Below are 17,470 nucleotides of genomic sequence, written 5' to 3'. Positions count from 1 at the left end.
TTCGAAAATGTCCCGCTGGGCCAAAGTTCTTGAAGTCGCACTTGCCTCCCATCCTAGGTAACACAATTTTCTTAATATTTGTTTATAGGATGAAGATATTTTTACTTGTACAACAGTAAGTGATACATAGATATCTGTAAAATATTTATATACATGAATTGCAAGGTTAAGTTTGTCGAGAATAATATTGGGATAAAGAGCTACAATTCAAATATTGTCAAATGTCAGATAAATCCTATCGATACTATGGTAACTTACCCCGACCTAATTATCGAAAAGTTTTAAAGAAAAAGTACAGTAGTTTTCACTTCCACCGTGTTTTTTACGGATTAAAATCGACTCCCCATTAAAATAAGTCTTATTCCAATGCATCTATACCTACAACGTTTAACCTAACCTAGCCTATTTCAAGATCTAATACAATTTTTGCTTGAAAACCCTTGAGAGGTGAGAAAACCCTCAGGTCAAAAAACCTTATGCCAGAAAAACCTTATGTCAAAAAACACTTAGGTCAGTTTCATTTAGGGTACTATCTTGATGCTCTTGTCAATGACTTTTTTATTTATGACTATTAATACTTTGGTACAGCTGGGTTCAGGACTAAGGCGAAGAAACTAAAGAGTTTAATTTAAGACTAATGATTAAAAGATTGGCTATGGTACAGCTGGATTAAGAACTAAGGCGGAGCAACTAAAGAGTTTTAATTTAGGACAATTGATACAAAGATTAGCTATCATACAGCTGTGTTTTGCTAAAGCGGAGCAACTAAAGAGTTTAAATTTAGGACTATTGATACAAAGATTAGCTATGGTACAGAGCTGGGTTTAGAACTAAAGCGGAGAAACTAAAGAGTTTTAATTTAGGACTATTGATACAAAGATTAGCTATGGTACAGCTGGGTTTAGAACTAAAGCGGAGCAACTAAAGAGTTTTAATTTAGGATTATTGATACAAAGATTAGCTATGATAAGGCTGGGTTTAGAACTAAAGCGGAGCAACTAAAGAGTTTTAATTGAGGATTATTGATACCAAGATTAGCTATGATAAGGCTGGGTTTTGAACTAAAGCAGAGCAACTAAAGAGTTTAAATTTAGGATTATTGATACAAAGATTAGCTATGGTACAGCTTGGTTTAGAACTAAAGCGAAGTAACTATAGAATTTTAATTGAGGATTATTGATACAAAAATTAGCTATGATAAGGCTGGGTTTTGAACTAAAGCAGAGCAACTCAAGAGTTTTAATTTAGGATTATTGATACAAAGATTAGCTATGGTACAGCTGGGTTTAGAACTAAAGCGGAGCAACTAAAGAGTTTTACTTTAGGATTATTGATACAAAGATTAGCTATGGTACAGCTGGGTTTAGAACTAAGGCACTCTAAAGAGTTTTGATTTAGGACTATTGATACAAAGATTAGCTATGGTACAGCTGGGTTCAGGACTAAGGCGGAGCTTCTGGATCATGTGATGTACAGGATGGGTGCCATGGCAGTCCTCAGGGATACACAGTTTATCATTTCTATCCAAACTAGTCTTGGAATCAATTCGTAATTTGGTTTAGAGTTTCCTATTTTTTCCATTAACTTTAGAGAATTAAATTGTTTGAATAAGGTTGTTTATGTTTAAATCAAGATTAATTTTTGCATAGTGTATGCACATGCTCATCAATCATGTGTGAAAAAATGTATTCCGGGACATGTTGCTTATAGATTTAGATCCTCTATTTGAAACTAGAATAGGCTCGAAGAATGATTTCCATCTTTGTTTCAAAACAAGTCTATAAACTGTGTGTTGAAATAGGTCCTGGGCTAAGTCTGGACAGGTTATCGGTAAGTTATAAAGGATCTTGAAGGGAGTATTAGCATAAAAAGAGGACACACTATTATTTAATCATACATCTGTAACAGCAACATCTTCTTTCTGATGTTTCTGTAAAAAGAATTTGACGCCTTTCTCCAATAACCTCGCAGTGGATCTGTCTGATACAGGGCTATTTACCAATTAGAAATCATCGGAAATAAATAAAAGTGATAAATTAATAATTTAATTTTGGTTCATTCTTTTCCACCTTTCATTTACTGCATTACTGGATTGTTGGAATATTTTTCGCTGGGAGATCACTTGTGACAATTTCAGCGAGTTAATATATCCTTTTTGTTTCTACTGATAGTGCATTGAGTTAAACCCTGATACATATTACATTGAAGAAATATGTTCTCATACATATTCTTAAAACTAATCATTTTATTTAAAGATAAAATTAATTTTGGTAAAAAAGTACCAAAAGGATAGAAAAACTTGCAAGCTGATGTTCCCCCCAAATCACCGAAAATATTTCACCCCTCCTCCTCAGGGCGGTATTTCTTCAATATATACACGTCTTACCTATCTCATGTTCAGGAGTGATGATCACCGCTTCTCACAACCCGGAATGTGATAACGGCGTGAAGTTGGTTGACCCTGTGGGGGAGATGCTTGAGTTCTCCTGGGAGTCCTTGGCAACCAACCTCGCCAACTCCACCGACCGGGAGATTCCTGACGTCCTAGACTCCATCATTAGGGATTTTACAAATATATTTATAAGGGTTTTTGACTTCACCAGTTTTTTCCCTTCTTTATTAATATCCTTCGCCGCCCTCAAAAACAAACAAAAACATATTTTGCATGTTAAAGATTTTTTTTATAATATTTACAAATCTTTAGTGGTTGTGGTATTACTGAAGGCGCAGGACGTGTATTTGTGGGAAGAGATACACGAAAGACTAGTCCCGCCCTCTCCAACGCCGTTTTAGCCGGTATAGCAGCGGCAGGAGGCGTGGCAACCGATATCGGAGTTGTGAGTACGCCCCAGCTCCACTACATGGTAGTTGCCACCAATACTGGAGGTGGATATGGAGAACCAACCCTGGATGGATACTACTCCAAACTATCCTCAGCTTTTACCAGTTTCCTAGGAGGGATAAAAGAGTTTGGGAACTATTCTCCCAAGATTATGTTTGACGGAGCTAATGGTGTCGGAGCTCTCGCTATGCAGGAGTTCATGACAAGGCTAAAGGGAATATTAGAGGTTACTGCATTCAATACAGGTTAGTCAACGGCTTGAAATAAAAACAAAATCTTGAATATTTTCACCCTAAAAAATAGTAATAAAAACATCAATAATAGTTCTGTTATTTACTTTTATTGAAAATGTAGAAGGTTTCGATCCCATAAGGTTCCGGGTAGCTAAACTCAGGCGGGAGAGCAGATTTTACCAAAGTTTGGGATTGGAAGGTTAAATGATAACATTTAGGTTTCGTGGAGCTAAACTTAGGTTGCAAAGCAAATTTTACCAATGTTTAGGATTGGAAGGTTTAATGTTTATGTTTAGGTTCCGGAGAGCTGAACTCATGTGTCGGAGCAGATTTGGTCAAGGTTTGGAATTGGAAGGTTTATTGTTAAGGTTTAGGTTCTCGGGAGCTGAACTCAGGTTGCGAAGCAGATTATGTCAAGGTTTAGGATTAGAAGGATATTGTTAATGTTTAGGTTCTGGGGAGCTGAACTCAGGTTGTGGAGCAGATTTTACTAAGGTTTAGGATTGGAAAGTTCAATGATAATGTTAAGGTTCCGGGGAGGGTAACTCAGGTTACGGAGCAGATTACTTAAAGGTTTGGGCTTAGAAGGTTTAATTATAAATTTTAGGTTCCGGGGAGTTGCGGAGTAGATTAGGTCAAGGTTTAGAGTTGGAATGTTTAATGATAATGTATAGGTTTCGGGGATGTGATGTTAATGTTTTGGTTCTGGGGAACTAAATTCGGGTTGCGAAGCAGATTATGCCAAGGTTTAAAATTGGAAGGATATTTTTAAGGTTTAGGTTCTGGGAAACTAAACTCAGGTTGCAAAGCAGATAATGTCAAGGTTTTGGGATTGGATGGTTTAGTTATAATGTTTAGGTTCTGGGGAGCTGAACTCAGGTTGCGGAGCAGACTTTGTCAAGGTTCATCAAGAAGCTCCAGCAGGATTGGAAGCAGTTGAGAATACTAGGTGAAAACTCATTCTTAGATATTTCTGTATGTATTTGTCTTGTGGTCAGATAAGTCATCTGTCATTTATTCAGAAGGCGAAAATATTTGTCGGGATAGTGCTTTGCTTCAGAGATTGAATAGTTTAACCTTTTCAGTTTCAGGATTTAACTCTTTACCAAGAATTATCCAATAAAGACTCTTCAGATCATTTAAGCTTTAAAATTTTCCCCCTTTGGTCTTTAATATTTTTATTGAACAAATACACAGTTCAATGAATATTTCATGATTAGTTAAATGATCATTTTATGTTTATTATTATTTTTAGGACTAACTCGTATTTTAAAGTTACCTTAGAGCCTCAGCTTTAGTATTTTAAGCTTATTACTCTTCATAAAAAAATCTTGATTATAAAGAAAAGAATAATTTACAGTTATAGCAGAATCTTAAGAGCTTTAAAATTTGATTTAAATTATTTAGATGTGTGTCAGTGGATGGAGATGCAGACAGGGTTATCTATTTTTATAGAAAACAAGGTGAATGATAAACCCTTGACAAATTTTACTAGAAACCGTTTTGTTTTTCTTTATGTAGGTAGACAGAATTTGTACACCACATAGAAACTAAGGTTAAATGTCTACCGTTGAGGTCTGCTTATTAAGATGATAGGTCATTATTTCGGTGCATTTTTGGGCTTTTGGAAAAAAACAAACTAATGAAATTTGTATAAGTGGACCTGTTTCAACCAGTCATGATGTATTTTTTACCCATCTGTAAACAATCGAAAATTTGATAAATATTGAGTTTCCCGGTGTTTCATGGCAAAGCACTAGCTCATTTTTATCTTAATTTTTACAAAATTGTTTTTTTTTTTTTTTTTTTTTTTTTTTTTGATTTTTTGATATTTTATATTTTGGATTTTTGGTTTTTCTCAGATTGTATATTCTATATGAAGTACGTAAAACCTAGGATGATAATTTAGGAAAGTGCCGACCATAGCACTTACGATCGGGATGTATCTTTCGTGCAAACTCTGGCCTTTTTACAGGATTGAATCCTGGATACTTTTACTTAAAGTAAAAGTTTTTTTTAGAAAAAGAGTTAAAAGGATACCGTTGTTAATTTCTTATAATGATTATGGTCATTATTTCGGTAACAGTTTCTTTAAGAAGAAAAATACATTATTTATCCAGGCGTATTCCATCTACTGGACGGAGACAGGATTGCAACCCTAGTTGCTGGATATCTCAAACACCTGCTGGCGGAGTCAGGACTCTCGGATAAAATCAGGTACAAGGAGTAAAGAACAACAACATTCTGAAATTCAATTTCGTATGAAGACCAGGAACTGGAGGATTTTTGTAGAGCGGGGCACATAGGGAAAAATAGTGGGGAGGGTCAAAGCCCTTTTAAACAGCAAAAAAGCTCTTATTTCACTTGAAAGGAATTGAGTCTTTGCCACAAGCTAAAAATTTCTAATTCTTATAGTTTGACAACCTGATGGTGCTAACCTATAGTATTTCAAACTTATTTTATTTGAGCTAACAGAATTCATAGTTGGAAATATCTAAGGTCTGTGACATTGAGTTAGAAAGATTTAGGAAGAGAAAATCAGAGTTTGTGGCAAAGACTCAATTCCTTTGATCACAAAGGGGGGCCTCAGTTACAGCCATGTACTCAACTTGTCTTGCACTTCAAATATGCTTTCAGACTTAAATTAATAGATTTGCTTTTTTACTTAATGTCTAATTTTATGCAATACTAATCTTGATCAAATTTTACGAAAGAAATTTCATTATTTGTAATATTGTTAAAAATCCTCAAATTGTAGAATTGGTTGTGTACAGACTGCCTACGCTAACGGAAGCTCTACAGACTATATGACCAAGAGCTTGGGTGTCCCTGTCTCCTGTGTTCCTACCGGAGTCAAGTTCCTTCATCACGCAGCACTGGAGTTTGATATCGGAGTATATTTCGAGGCCAACGGACATGGAACCGTTGTATTCAGCCAAGGAGCACAAAAACTGATCAAGGTATAAAATAAATTTTTTTGAATTACAAGTAAAAGAAAACGCCCATAGAAGCGGTACTTTGTTGGGGCTAGGTCTAATCCATATCAATTTTGGTCAGTGTTGACACTAAACATCACAATATAAGATAAGATAAGTGTTAGATCTGAAACCCCCCCCCATCTTGGAGAGCCCAGACCGCCATTGGAGCTAACTCCCAAGAGCTCCGGCACCCCCCGGCTCCCAAATACGTATGGGAAGATGCTATCGGGGACTTTTCTTTATTCCAATCCTGAGATTGTTTCCTATTAATTATCCTAATTTTGGTCTAATTTGTCCGTGCCCCTGATCCTAAGCATTGTTTGTAACAATAAATTCGGTTTGACCATAGTCCAGAGGTCAGATTAAATGAGAATATTCAACAGAAAGTGGCAGAGCTCATCTAGCCTAACATAATTAAGCTACTTATCGCAATTAATTAATTGAGTCCGATGGTTAATATTTGTAAAAAGAAATAATTTAAATTTGATGTTCTAGGAGACGCCGTCAGCTCAAAGTTTAGCCATGTTAATGAATGTGATAAACCAAACTGTTGGAGACGCAATCTCCGATTTGCTTCTTGTCGAGTGTGTTCTAGCCGCCAGGTTTAAAAGGATTAATCATCGGGGATGAAACTTTATGAATAGAGAGAAGTAGTTTGAACATCATCGACTACATAGACTCTTCTCTTCAACTTAAACTGGCGCATAAGAGAAGTGGTTCAACTACGCCTACATAGTTAAACTACTTCTAGTTATTCATAAAAGTTGGTCTTGGGTCAAAATTTTATATATATAACAAATTATTGTTTTGTTTAAATTTGGTTCATTTCAGAGGTTGGAGCGCGGAGGATTGGTTTCACCAGTACTCAGATCTTCCGAATAAACTAATGAAGGTTCGGGTTTTAATAAATATGAAGAAAGAAACGGAAATCATGCAAACCCTCATCACAACAATATTATTATTTTTCATAACTATAAAGTTCACCTATTGCTTAAATAGTCTTATTATTATGAATTATTATGAATTTTAGTAGGTTTTAACTACATCCAAATTGAAAAGTCCTATAAAACCCAATAAAACCCATTTAAACCCCCCCCCCCCAATAAAACCCAATAAAACCCAATAAAACCCAATAAAACCCAATAAAACCCAATAAAACCCAATAAAACCCAATAAACCCCAATAAAACCCAATAAACCCCAATAAAACCCAATAAAACCCAATAAAACCCAATAAAACTCAATAAAACTCAATAAAACTCAATATAACCCAATATAATCCATTAAAACCCTCTGGGCTGTTATTTTAAGAACCCGGGTCAATTATGAATTAGATGTTAATGTTTATAATTTTTAAAACTTATAATTTTCAAATGCGTGTTCTCTACAAAAGAGGCTTGCGCATTTCTACTGAAATAAAACATGTAGAAATAATCAGAAATGAACACTTCAAGTTAAAAAAAACTAAAATATCTTCCACATTATTGAACAAATATATGTTTCAAATGTACCATTGTGAATCGGGCATTGCCGTCTTTGCTTAGATGGCCTCTTCAAATTACGCTTACAGTCCCTTTAAAGTATAATAATTACAAAGCATGTTTAGGCCAGTGTAAAAGACCGGACCCTGATAACAACAGGGGATGCTGAGAGGCAGGTTCTGTCTCCAGCAGGACTTCAAGAACGGGTGAACAAGGCAGTAGCGGAGTTTAAAAGGTTTTTTTTTTTACTTTTTTCTTTCAAACTTTTATAGAGTAAAAATACATTAAAAAATTAAATCTATTTATGGTGTAGGCATAAAAATATGTACAAATATGTTTAAAAGTAAGTTTAAAAGGTAACATAAAAATTTTTGTAAAATATATTTCACAGAGGTGTGAACACTTAATCAATATCCCCGGCAATGAGATAAGTAATTTCAGGAGAATTTTTGAGTAAAAATAGAACTGTGATAATCAATTTTCAACAATTTAGAATTTTCCCTATTTTTATCTTTTCCTCCCAAAATTCATGTATTTTCCCCATCTCTCTAAGGAAAAAAATCTTTTTTTTAAAAGATTGTCGAGGGGGTTGATATTTCATTTAAGTATATACCCATGGTAGAAATACTAATTAAATTTGGTTTAGAGGCCGGTCATTTGTGCGTCCTAGTGGAACGGAGGACGTTGTTCGTGTGTACGCTGAGGCTGAAACTAAAGAGGAGGCCGATAAACTTGCAGAAACCGTCGTCAAAATAGTTCAGGAGATCCTCTCCTAACAAACTTATGTCACGTATACCATAGAATCCAAATGATAGTGCCTTTATTCAAACAAATTTTGATCAGCTTTTAGTTTAACTTTCCATAGTTTGAAGAGAAACTACATTATACAAAACACGCAGTATTAAATCATGACACTTGTACACTTTATATTGAGAGGTAATTTAAACAATTTCAACCCCGGTGATCCTTTTGTGAACAGAGATATCGTTGAAAATACTCTGTAGTTAAATTTTATTTCAGTTAACAATTCCTTGTGATTAAACCTGTGATTGATTAAATTTAATAATTATTTATATTTTAGAATTTGATTACCCGAAATTTGATACATTTATATTTTTATATAATTTATAACGTTAAATTGCAGAATCAGAATGGATATGATCAAGAGAATCCCAACCCACATGGATTATGTAGGACAGGGTAGAGCAGAGAAACTGTATCAGATCATAATAGGTTCGAGTAGTAGAATAGAAAACAATAATCTCATACAGGGTGTCCCACGAAACATGACAGTATGCAGGACGACTTGAATGTCGTCTTGATTTTTGATATAATTTGCTGCGTTTATTTGTCAACCTAATTTTAAAAGTAAATTTCTAGAGATAATAATCACAAAATTTCCCTTGTCCTGCCATTTCCAAAATGTGGTCTGCCTTTTTTGTGCTTTCAATATTGCCCGAGATATGAAGAATTTCGTTCAGATTTCGACAATTTTGCTTTTATTTAACAAAATTGAAATCTCAACCAAACTCTTTATATCTCCGGTAATATTGAAAGCACAAAAAACGCAAACCACTTTTTGGAAATGCCAGGGCTAGGAGAATTATGTGATAATTGTTTCAAGAATCATACATGTTAAAGTAGATAGAAGACTAAATGTCACAAATAAATTCAAATACCAAAGACTACTTCCAAGTCGTCTTGCTATTGTCATGTTTCGTGGGACACCCTGTAGTTACTGATTCTTTGATTGGTCTTCTTCTTGATTGAGTGATTGGTTGATATATCACTCTTGCCTTATTACGTATATAAATGCTTTTGTATTAATAAATTACTTTCTTTACTAAGAGAACATATTTGTTTAATTTTAAATATTTTATTCATCCTCCATGCAAAGATGGCGATGCCAGAATCAAAATTTTATTGTCGTTTTTCTATGTTGAAAGTGTTTTATTCTGAACATTTGTATGTTTTTCTGCTAGAAATAATCAGTTAGACTTTTATGGAGGGTCACTAGAAATTATGCTTATTGTCTCTTTAAAAGAGATTTTATTGATGAATTTGTTATATTTTATGTAATGCCGTGATCGTTAATAGCATTAGGTTAATAGATTTCACTCTAATTTTAAAAATATTTAAGTGTTGTTTGGAGCAGTTGGTTTGGTTTGGGGGTATACGATCCAACAGTTTAGCCAGACTGTTTATATTCTGGGAGCCGGTCTACTCCTTGCCAGCCTTCTCACTATTCCACCTTGGGGGATTTACAGGTTCGTACTCCGTAACAAAAAGAATACCGTACTGGTTTAATAACCATTTTTTCTCTTTTCCGTATTTCTAGAAAATATGGAAATGGGTGATATATTTTCTTGGTAAATCATTCCCTCCCTCAAAAACTCTTATTTCTGCATGTTTAAATTTATTTTTAAGGTTATTCCCTAAATATTGGAGAATAAATGAACCGGGATAAAAATTATTAAACGGTGATTTCAAATTTATAAATTTGTTCTCCAACGCATCATAAAACGCAATCATCATGCCAAGAAATCGTTGTCAAATAAAACATTTGCCCCGGGGAAAATTTGGAATCAGATTTTTTGATATTATTTCTTATTTTCTCATGTTTTATTTTTTAGGTCTAAGCCGTTGAAGTGGCAGGATGCTAGGAACGAGAACGACGTGTCCGACGGAAAATCCAAAAAGAAGAAATGAATCTGTCCGATTCAGCGATTGTTCAAATTCTTAAACATTTGGTTCTTTTATAATTTTCATTTGAATACACGTTGTGTAAGGTAAAGGTTTTGCATTTATTTATGTTTCAGATTAAAGATGAATCCTCTCACTCAGACACGGAACCAGATGAAGATGAATGAGAGGGAGCTAGAGATGGGAATAGCGGGCACAAAGAACTCCTGGCATCAGGAGTATAAGGTAGAGTAGATTAGTTCATTTGGATCAAACATTGCTCGAGAGTTAATCCCGCATCTTTAAATTTTTTTCCCACTAAATATACAAAAAAAACTAATGTAGGGAATATATTACAATGTTTTTTTTACATCATCCTAAGTCCTTAAAATGAAAAATTGACAACTTCAAAGTAGGGAATATATTACAATGTTTTTTTTTACATCATCATAAGTCCTTAAAATGAAAAGCAAGTTAAGCTAGCACACCTTATCCTTTAAAAATTAAAACCATGCTATTTATCCAATATTATGAGTTAGGTTTAGTAAGGACAATTCTGTGCCGAGCTTTGCGGCCATGTGATCAAAAGAATTTTATTACTGACCGATATTGACGTATGAAGTGTTTAGTTAGGTGAACAAAACTTAAAACTGGTTGGTGGAATGGGAGTGGGTTGGGGGTTACCTTTTAATTTTATATTTTGATTAACCCTCAAGTTTTCAAAAGATGTGTTAAAAAAACAGAAAGAATACAAGAGAAATTGCATCTCATTTTCCAGACCGATAAATAATGTTATTGTTAGGATTCTGCTTGGGTGTTTATGGGAGGTTTACCCTATCAGCTGACAGAGGGAGATGTTATCTGTATGTTCAGCCAGTACGGAGAAGTTGTTCACATCAATCTTATCCGAGATCATACAACCGGAAAGAGCAAGGTAGATTATTAATTAAATGCCTTATAATGAATGTTGATGAATATTTATGTATGTACCATGTTACAATGCATAATTAACTAGCTGAAGTGTCCGGCGTTGCCCGCGGATTTTAAGAACATCGGGGAAAAAATTTCTAATTAAAAAAAATATTTTTGAAATACTTTAACCTATGTTACCCCCAGGGTATCCAAAAAAAAATTTCAGCTCATTCGGTCCAGCCGTTTGGCCGGCTATAGCTGACACACATATATATATGATACAATAAAACTTCAAAACATGTTATGAATACTTATTTTTATATATATATATATAAGCGGAGAGCTTTATTATATAGATATAAAAGCATCTGAAATGGCCAAAATACCTACAAAAAATCAGAAAAGAAAAAAGATTTTTTACTACACATAAAAATAAAAAAAAATTAAAAATTCTCAAGAAGTCCTAAAACATTTGCTGAATTCTTTTTTATATAAAAAGCGAATATGTATTTAATCTGCCTCATTTTACTTAAGAATAAAAAAAGAACCTTCCAATGCATTATTAACCACTGCAACCTCCACTACATCCCAATAGGGGTAATTGGAAACTAAACTTAAGCTCACTTTTCTCTCTTCTTCAAAGTTTGTCAATATTCGCACGTTATAGAAGGAAGTATTTCATTAGTTCAAATTATAAAAGTGTTTGTCTCAGGGATTTGGGTTTCTATGCTACGAAGATCAGCGGAGTACGATCCTAGCTTCAGATAACCTCAACGGGTTCAAGATCCTTGGTAAAATGATCAGGGTTGATCATATTCATCAATACAAACTTCCAAAGGAACCTTCAACTTCTTTTCTACACATCTTTAAATTATCTCAACTTTATTTGTAAGCTAATACAACATCTAATATTCAAAAACGGGTAAAAAAACAGGAAACTGATAAAAAAACATGAAAATTTTAAACTTTTTCTTTAAACCGGAAACCAATTAATAATTATGCGGAAACTAATGAAAATAAATGGGAAACGAATCAACTGTAAATATTGAGGAAACGGGTCGAAAATATTCTTAAATCCTCAACACTTTTAAGTTTTTGAGGGATATCCGATAAATCTTGGAAATAGACGGAAATTCTTCAAAAGTCACTTTTAAGCCGTTTCCATATCACCCTTTAGCTTGCCAGGTTCTTTACTCATATCCAGCTAAATATGTTGATTATTTTCCACTAAGTTAGAATGCTGCCATAGGTACAAAAATAGTGATGTTATTAATATTCACTTACGTTACTAGTCCCCTTATAAGTGAAATATTGGTAAAATTGTAGAAAAGAAGGGTTCGGGGTTTTAGGATTTGGAGAAATTAGACCAAGACAAGAGACAACTGTTGATGGAAGGAGTTGCTCCGGTTGCTCAATCCGAACCGGAATCCTCCAGCGAGGAAGAAGAGGAAGATCTGGAAGTCAAGGAAGAAAAGAAATCAAAAAAGAAGAAAAAAGAAAAAAAGAAACACAAAAAGAAGAAGAAAAAGAAGGAGAAGGGTGGTTCGGATAGCGAGAGCAGTGATAAAGGACATGATAAACCTAGAAACAGTTCTAAACTCTCTGATCCTAAACCAAGAGACAAGTTCTCCAATGGTAACTCACACAGGAAGGAGAATGAAAGTAGAAGTGAACTCCGGAGAGAAGATAAACCCCGGACTAGATCTCCCTATCGGAGAGAACGGTCCCGAAGCAGGTCTCCGGTAAGACGAAAGGACCGAAGTATCAGCCGAGATCGGGGGCCAAGAAAAGATGCTCGGAGACGGAGCCGTTCACGAGATCGGAGAAGAGATCGTTCTTAAACCTAACAATAAGTACAATAAACACAATTAATACAAATCAATTTTTCAGAATAATGGCTGAGGCATTGATAGAGACTAACAATGATGTGTCTAGTGTTGTTAAAGGAAATCCATCTCAGTATGTTAAACTAAATGTTGGTGGTTCTCTACACTACACAACTATAGGTTGGTTTTAAAAAAAGTTTTTTAATTAAAATCCCTCCTCCTAAGGTGATCTGGGGGTTCGAGGTCGGGTGCTTTTTTAGATCTTACTATTATTATTATAATTATTATTATCATTCCTATTATGATAGGATACATACTCATAAGATTACTGAACGGATCATTATTCAAATTTAAATTAATTTTTATGGGGATATTTTCTCCCTTTGCCATCCCTTTCAAGAGACGGTATCCTGTAGCTAAAGATTGTGAATTTTTCAAATGAAGATGCAAACCCAAATCCTTGTTTTTTATAATAAACAACAAAAACATTAATTTTCGAATGGATTACTGACATTTTTTTTCTGCAGGAACTCTGACAAAACATGACAATATGCTCCGAGCAATGTTCTCCGGTCGTCTAGAGGTTCTTACAGATAGTGACGGTTGGATCTTGATAGATCGGAGCGGGAGACATTTTGGGAGTATTCTTAATTTTCTTCGGGACGGAGCAGTTCCGCTCCCGGATACTAAACGAGAACTACAAGAGCTACTGGTAAGATGAGCTTGACCTCTAGGGATCAGGGAGATATAAGGGATTTTTGTTGGTGATATTGAGTTGCCTCTTCAAAAGGGAACTTTAAGAAAGCCTCTATGATGGCAATGATTATAATTTTGCAAACTGATTTTCAAGTGTAGGGTCTCTTCAAAGGTTACTTGCTCAATTCTACGGCAGGAAAACATATGAGAATTATTAAAATTAAACACTTTTAAGCCTGGAAAAAGGTGTGAATCGGACATTGCCATCTTTGCATGGATGGTCACTTGAAATTACACTTACAGTCCCTTTAAGTCGATAATTACCCAGGGGTGTATATTAGTTGTGAGGCGCATATTTTCGCCCCCCCCCCCCCTTTTCAGAATCACATTTTTATACAAAGAAGTTTTTTGGATTTCAGTACTATAATGGAGCGTTTTGGTGCCCTAAAAAGGTTAACTTCAAGGTCCCCCCCTTTTTTTGTTGTTTACTACCTTTCCTTTTCCCTTCCCTTCTGTCCCTTTTTCCTTCCCTTTTGCCCCTTTCCTCTTCCCTTTTGCCCCTTTTCCTCTTTTCCCCTTTTCCCTTCCTTTCGTCCCCTTTTCCCTCCCTTATTCCCTTGTCTCTTCCATTTTCCCTTCCCTTTCCCTTTCCCCTTCATTTTTTCCCTCAAACCCAATGAAAGCTCATATTTTGCCGGCAAACATAAAAATACACACTCATGTAATTACCATCAAAAGAACAAACTGAGTTTTAAAACTAAAATTATAACTTTAAGCCTCTTATAATCTCAATTCTAGAATTTTGAAAACTTAATTAAGGGAATAAATACTTAACTTTAATTAATCCTCCATTTATTGAGTGGCATGTCATTGTCGGATTCACTATATGTGTAATAATGATAAATATATCGTATTTTTCTATTCTGAAGAGTGCTATATTCTTCCAATTTCTTTCATTACCACTGCAGCACAAATCCGCAAGTCACTTTCACAGCGAACCCCAAGTTAAAAGTAATGAATTTTTTAAAGAATAAAATGTACGTTATCGTATGCATAGGTTTAAAGGGAACCGTTGTGAATCGGACATATTTTGAATATGTTATCTGTTCTCTAGGCTGAGTCTAAGTACTACTGTATCGATGAGTTGACCCAGGAGTGTGACTCTCTGCTAGGACAGTACGGGGACTCGAGGGCTGATGTAGTTCCTATCTGTCGTGTTCCTCTAATCACAAGTACTAGGTAGATACCACATTCTAGTGCTTGCATGGAGGAATTATATCGCTGGATTTTAAAAGCGACGACTTGAAAATCATCTTTGATTTTCTAATATCACTTATAATTTTGAAAGCACAAAAAAGGCAGACCACATTTTGGAACTCGCAGGACTAGTTTATTCTGTAATTTTTCTTTTATAAACCATATGTGTAAGATAAGTTTGACTACCGAATGCCGCAAATTATTTCAAAGATAGAAGACGAATTTCATGTCGCCTCTCAATTGTAAAAAATTTCCTCTTATCTGTGAATACAGCTGTAGTGATATTTAAGATGGTGTATTTTTCGACCTACGCAAATCCGCTATACTCCACTTCTGACCTACGCCAAATCCTCCATATTACACATCCGACCTGCTAGCACGTTGTTTTACAGCTGCTATATGGACTTGTGGCCGCAGCATTCGGCCCAGAAATGGTCTTAACCTAACCCAACCTTCAAATAATACAAAAATTAACAGCTGGCGTAGGTCCGATATTGCAGTAGGTCGGAAAGTTAGTAGGTCAGAAGTTCAGTAGAGGGATGTTGCGTATAGACGATGTAACATGACCGATTTTTAAAATCTTGATAGTTTTAGAAAAATGAAATTGGGTAAAGTTAGATTGATCTAGTTTTAAAATCTCCTGGTTTAGGGAGGAGCAGGCTCTGATCTCCGGGAACAAGATGAAACCCGTGGTGAAGCTATTGATCAACCGGCACAATAACAAGTACAGTTACACCGGGGCTAGCGACGACAATCTTCTCAAGAATATTGAACTCTTTGATAAACTCTCTCTTAGGTTTAGTAATAGGGTTCTGTTCATCAAGGATGTTATAGGTAAATAAAAATAACTTTTTGAACGCAAAATGTCCGCTCACAGTGTTACCTGTTAAAGAAAAATAATTAAAACATCGCCGATTTTTTTGCTTGAAAATAGTTAAATCTTGAAAATTTCCTGCAATGTCTCTGCTTCATAAATCCGCAATTTATTTATGCAGTAAAATTCAATTTAATATAAAAATTATCAGCTAGAAATACTTGGATATTTCATTAGGCTGAGGTTTAAACGTACCGTTATAAATCCGAAATATCACTCTATGACGAGGGTAACTTTAATTTAAGTGTACAGTCCCTTTAAGATGAAATAATAATATACACCCTGCCTAGGATCCAATGAAATCTGTTGCTGGACGTTCTATGGTCACGGTAAGAAGATTGCTGAAGTCTGCTGTACTGCTATTGTCTATGCTACAGATCGTAAAAATACAAAGGTGCACTTTATAGTTCTTTAATGAGTTCTAAGTGATCATTTCATGAAGGAAAATATATTCGGACCATTTTACTTTATAAACCGGGTTGTATATTCTCTTAAAAAACCACCCCTCCTTTCTGAAAATAATTTGTATCTTCCAAATTTAGAAGTTACTCATGTTTGCTTGGGGAAATAAATAATTATTTGAGGAAAATAAATATATTTTTGTAGGAAAATAAGTATATTTTTGGAGGAAAATAAATATATTTTTGGAGGAAAATAAATATATTTTTGGACTAAAAATAAATTTATTTTTGGAGGAAAATAAATATCCATGAAATGTGTCCATGAAATGTTATACCTCTGAAAAGTTCAGATATCTGTCAGATGCGAATCCGAACCTGTTTAAACAACTAGCAGTATAAACTTTTTAAGATAACAGTCATTTGCATCTTTAATTGGTAATCGATGCTGAAGATGTTGAAGAAGGACAAATTTTGTTATTTTTTTTGTCTGCTTTCTAGAGTACAGACGTCTAAAAATGCCATTAGCGAACGTTTATCATCAAATTATGTAACAATCCCTTTAAAGGAATTACAAATGTGTCTAGGTTGAGTTTCCTGAGGCTCGGATATACGAGGAAACCTTGAATTGTCTTCTCTATGAGAACAGAACAGGACCAGATCAAGATCTCATGCAGGCAACCTCGGCCCGTGGAGCTGTCGCCAGTTACACCTCGGACGACGAGGAGGACCGGAGGCTGGGTGGTGAGGCTGGATCATCTGGAGTTCAGGCTCCAGTACAGAGCTCCTCCCGGAGTACTGGTCTAGCTAGACTTAGAGCTAGTAAAAACTCATAAACTCCTTCCACCCACACTCAACATTGTGATCCTATAGCTCGTTTATCTATCGTTAGTTTAATACCAAGTTGAATTGAAATGAATACACAATATTTATATATTATAATTGGAACCTTTTCTTTATTATATAATTTTAGCATGTGATATTATGATATATATTTAATCACTATTGCCGATGAAGAAATCTCGAAAAGTTAAGTTTCATCTTTTGCACAAATTAATGAAATTAAACAGTTCACCCTTTTTAAATGTATATTGTATATATATAGTAATGTAATAAAATAGTGGAAGTAAGAAATTTACAACTAGAAAATGAGAACCAAGTGTATTCAGTTGATGCCAAGTTATATTTGATAGAATTGTACTATGCCTAGTCATAATCTAAGTTTAAGAAAGAATTGTAACAATATATTAATTTTTAAAAATAATGTTTATAATTTTTTCTTCTATTGTTTG

The 17,470-nt window shown here is 34.7% G+C and overlaps 4 protein-coding genes across 4 annotated transcripts; all 4 read left to right on the top strand.

Moving 5' to 3' along the window:
• The first annotated feature begins 3 nt into the window (after positions 1-3).
• LOC111712138 (phosphoacetylglucosamine mutase) lies at positions 4-8,650 on the top strand. The gene is made up of 13 exons (XM_023486674.1): positions 4-57; positions 1,399-1,500; positions 1,802-1,830; positions 2,402-2,561; positions 2,705-3,087; positions 3,934-4,024; positions 4,483-4,538; positions 5,196-5,292; positions 5,834-6,035; positions 6,549-6,655; positions 6,885-6,945; positions 7,659-7,768; positions 8,180-8,650. Exons 1-13 carry the CDS (start codon positions 8-10, stop codon positions 8,307-8,309), a joined length of 1,578 nt encoding a protein of 525 aa, XP_023342442.1. The 5' UTR covers positions 4-7; the 3' UTR covers positions 8,310-8,650.
• LOC111712146 (signal peptidase complex subunit 1) lies at positions 8,651-10,353 on the top strand. Its single transcript, XM_023486684.1, has 3 exons — positions 8,651-8,766; positions 9,674-9,800; positions 10,167-10,353. The coding sequence occupies exons 1-3, from the start codon at positions 8,685-8,687 to the stop codon at positions 10,240-10,242; spliced, it is 285 nt and encodes a 94-aa protein (XP_023342452.1). The 5' UTR covers positions 8,651-8,684; the 3' UTR covers positions 10,243-10,353.
• On the top strand, positions 10,337-13,019 carry LOC111712145 (RNA-binding motif protein, X-linked 2). Its single transcript, XM_023486683.1, has 4 exons — positions 10,337-10,461; positions 11,018-11,149; positions 11,840-11,965; positions 12,477-13,019. The coding sequence occupies exons 1-4, from the start codon at positions 10,360-10,362 to the stop codon at positions 12,966-12,968; spliced, it is 852 nt and encodes a 283-aa protein (XP_023342451.1). The 5' UTR covers positions 10,337-10,359; the 3' UTR covers positions 12,969-13,019.
• LOC111712143 (BTB/POZ domain-containing adapter for CUL3-mediated RhoA degradation protein 3) lies at positions 13,006-17,439 on the top strand. Its single transcript, XM_023486678.1, has 6 exons — positions 13,006-13,133; positions 13,481-13,665; positions 14,764-14,888; positions 15,556-15,740; positions 16,071-16,174; positions 16,766-17,439. The coding sequence occupies exons 1-6, from the start codon at positions 13,022-13,024 to the stop codon at positions 17,012-17,014; spliced, it is 960 nt and encodes a 319-aa protein (XP_023342446.1). The 5' UTR covers positions 13,006-13,021; the 3' UTR covers positions 17,015-17,439.
• The last annotated feature ends 31 nt before the right edge of the window (positions 17,440-17,470 follow it).

The sequence above is a fragment of the Eurytemora carolleeae genome, unplaced genomic scaffold, assembly GCF_000591075.1.
Source record: "Eurytemora carolleeae unplaced genomic scaffold, Eaff_2.0 scaffold1238, whole genome shotgun sequence".
In the NCBI taxonomy this organism is placed as follows: Eukaryota; Metazoa; Arthropoda; class Copepoda; order Calanoida; family Temoridae; genus Eurytemora; species Eurytemora carolleeae.
The sequence above is the reverse complement of the archived record's forward strand: the minus strand, read 5'-3'. Positions and strand labels throughout refer to the sequence as shown.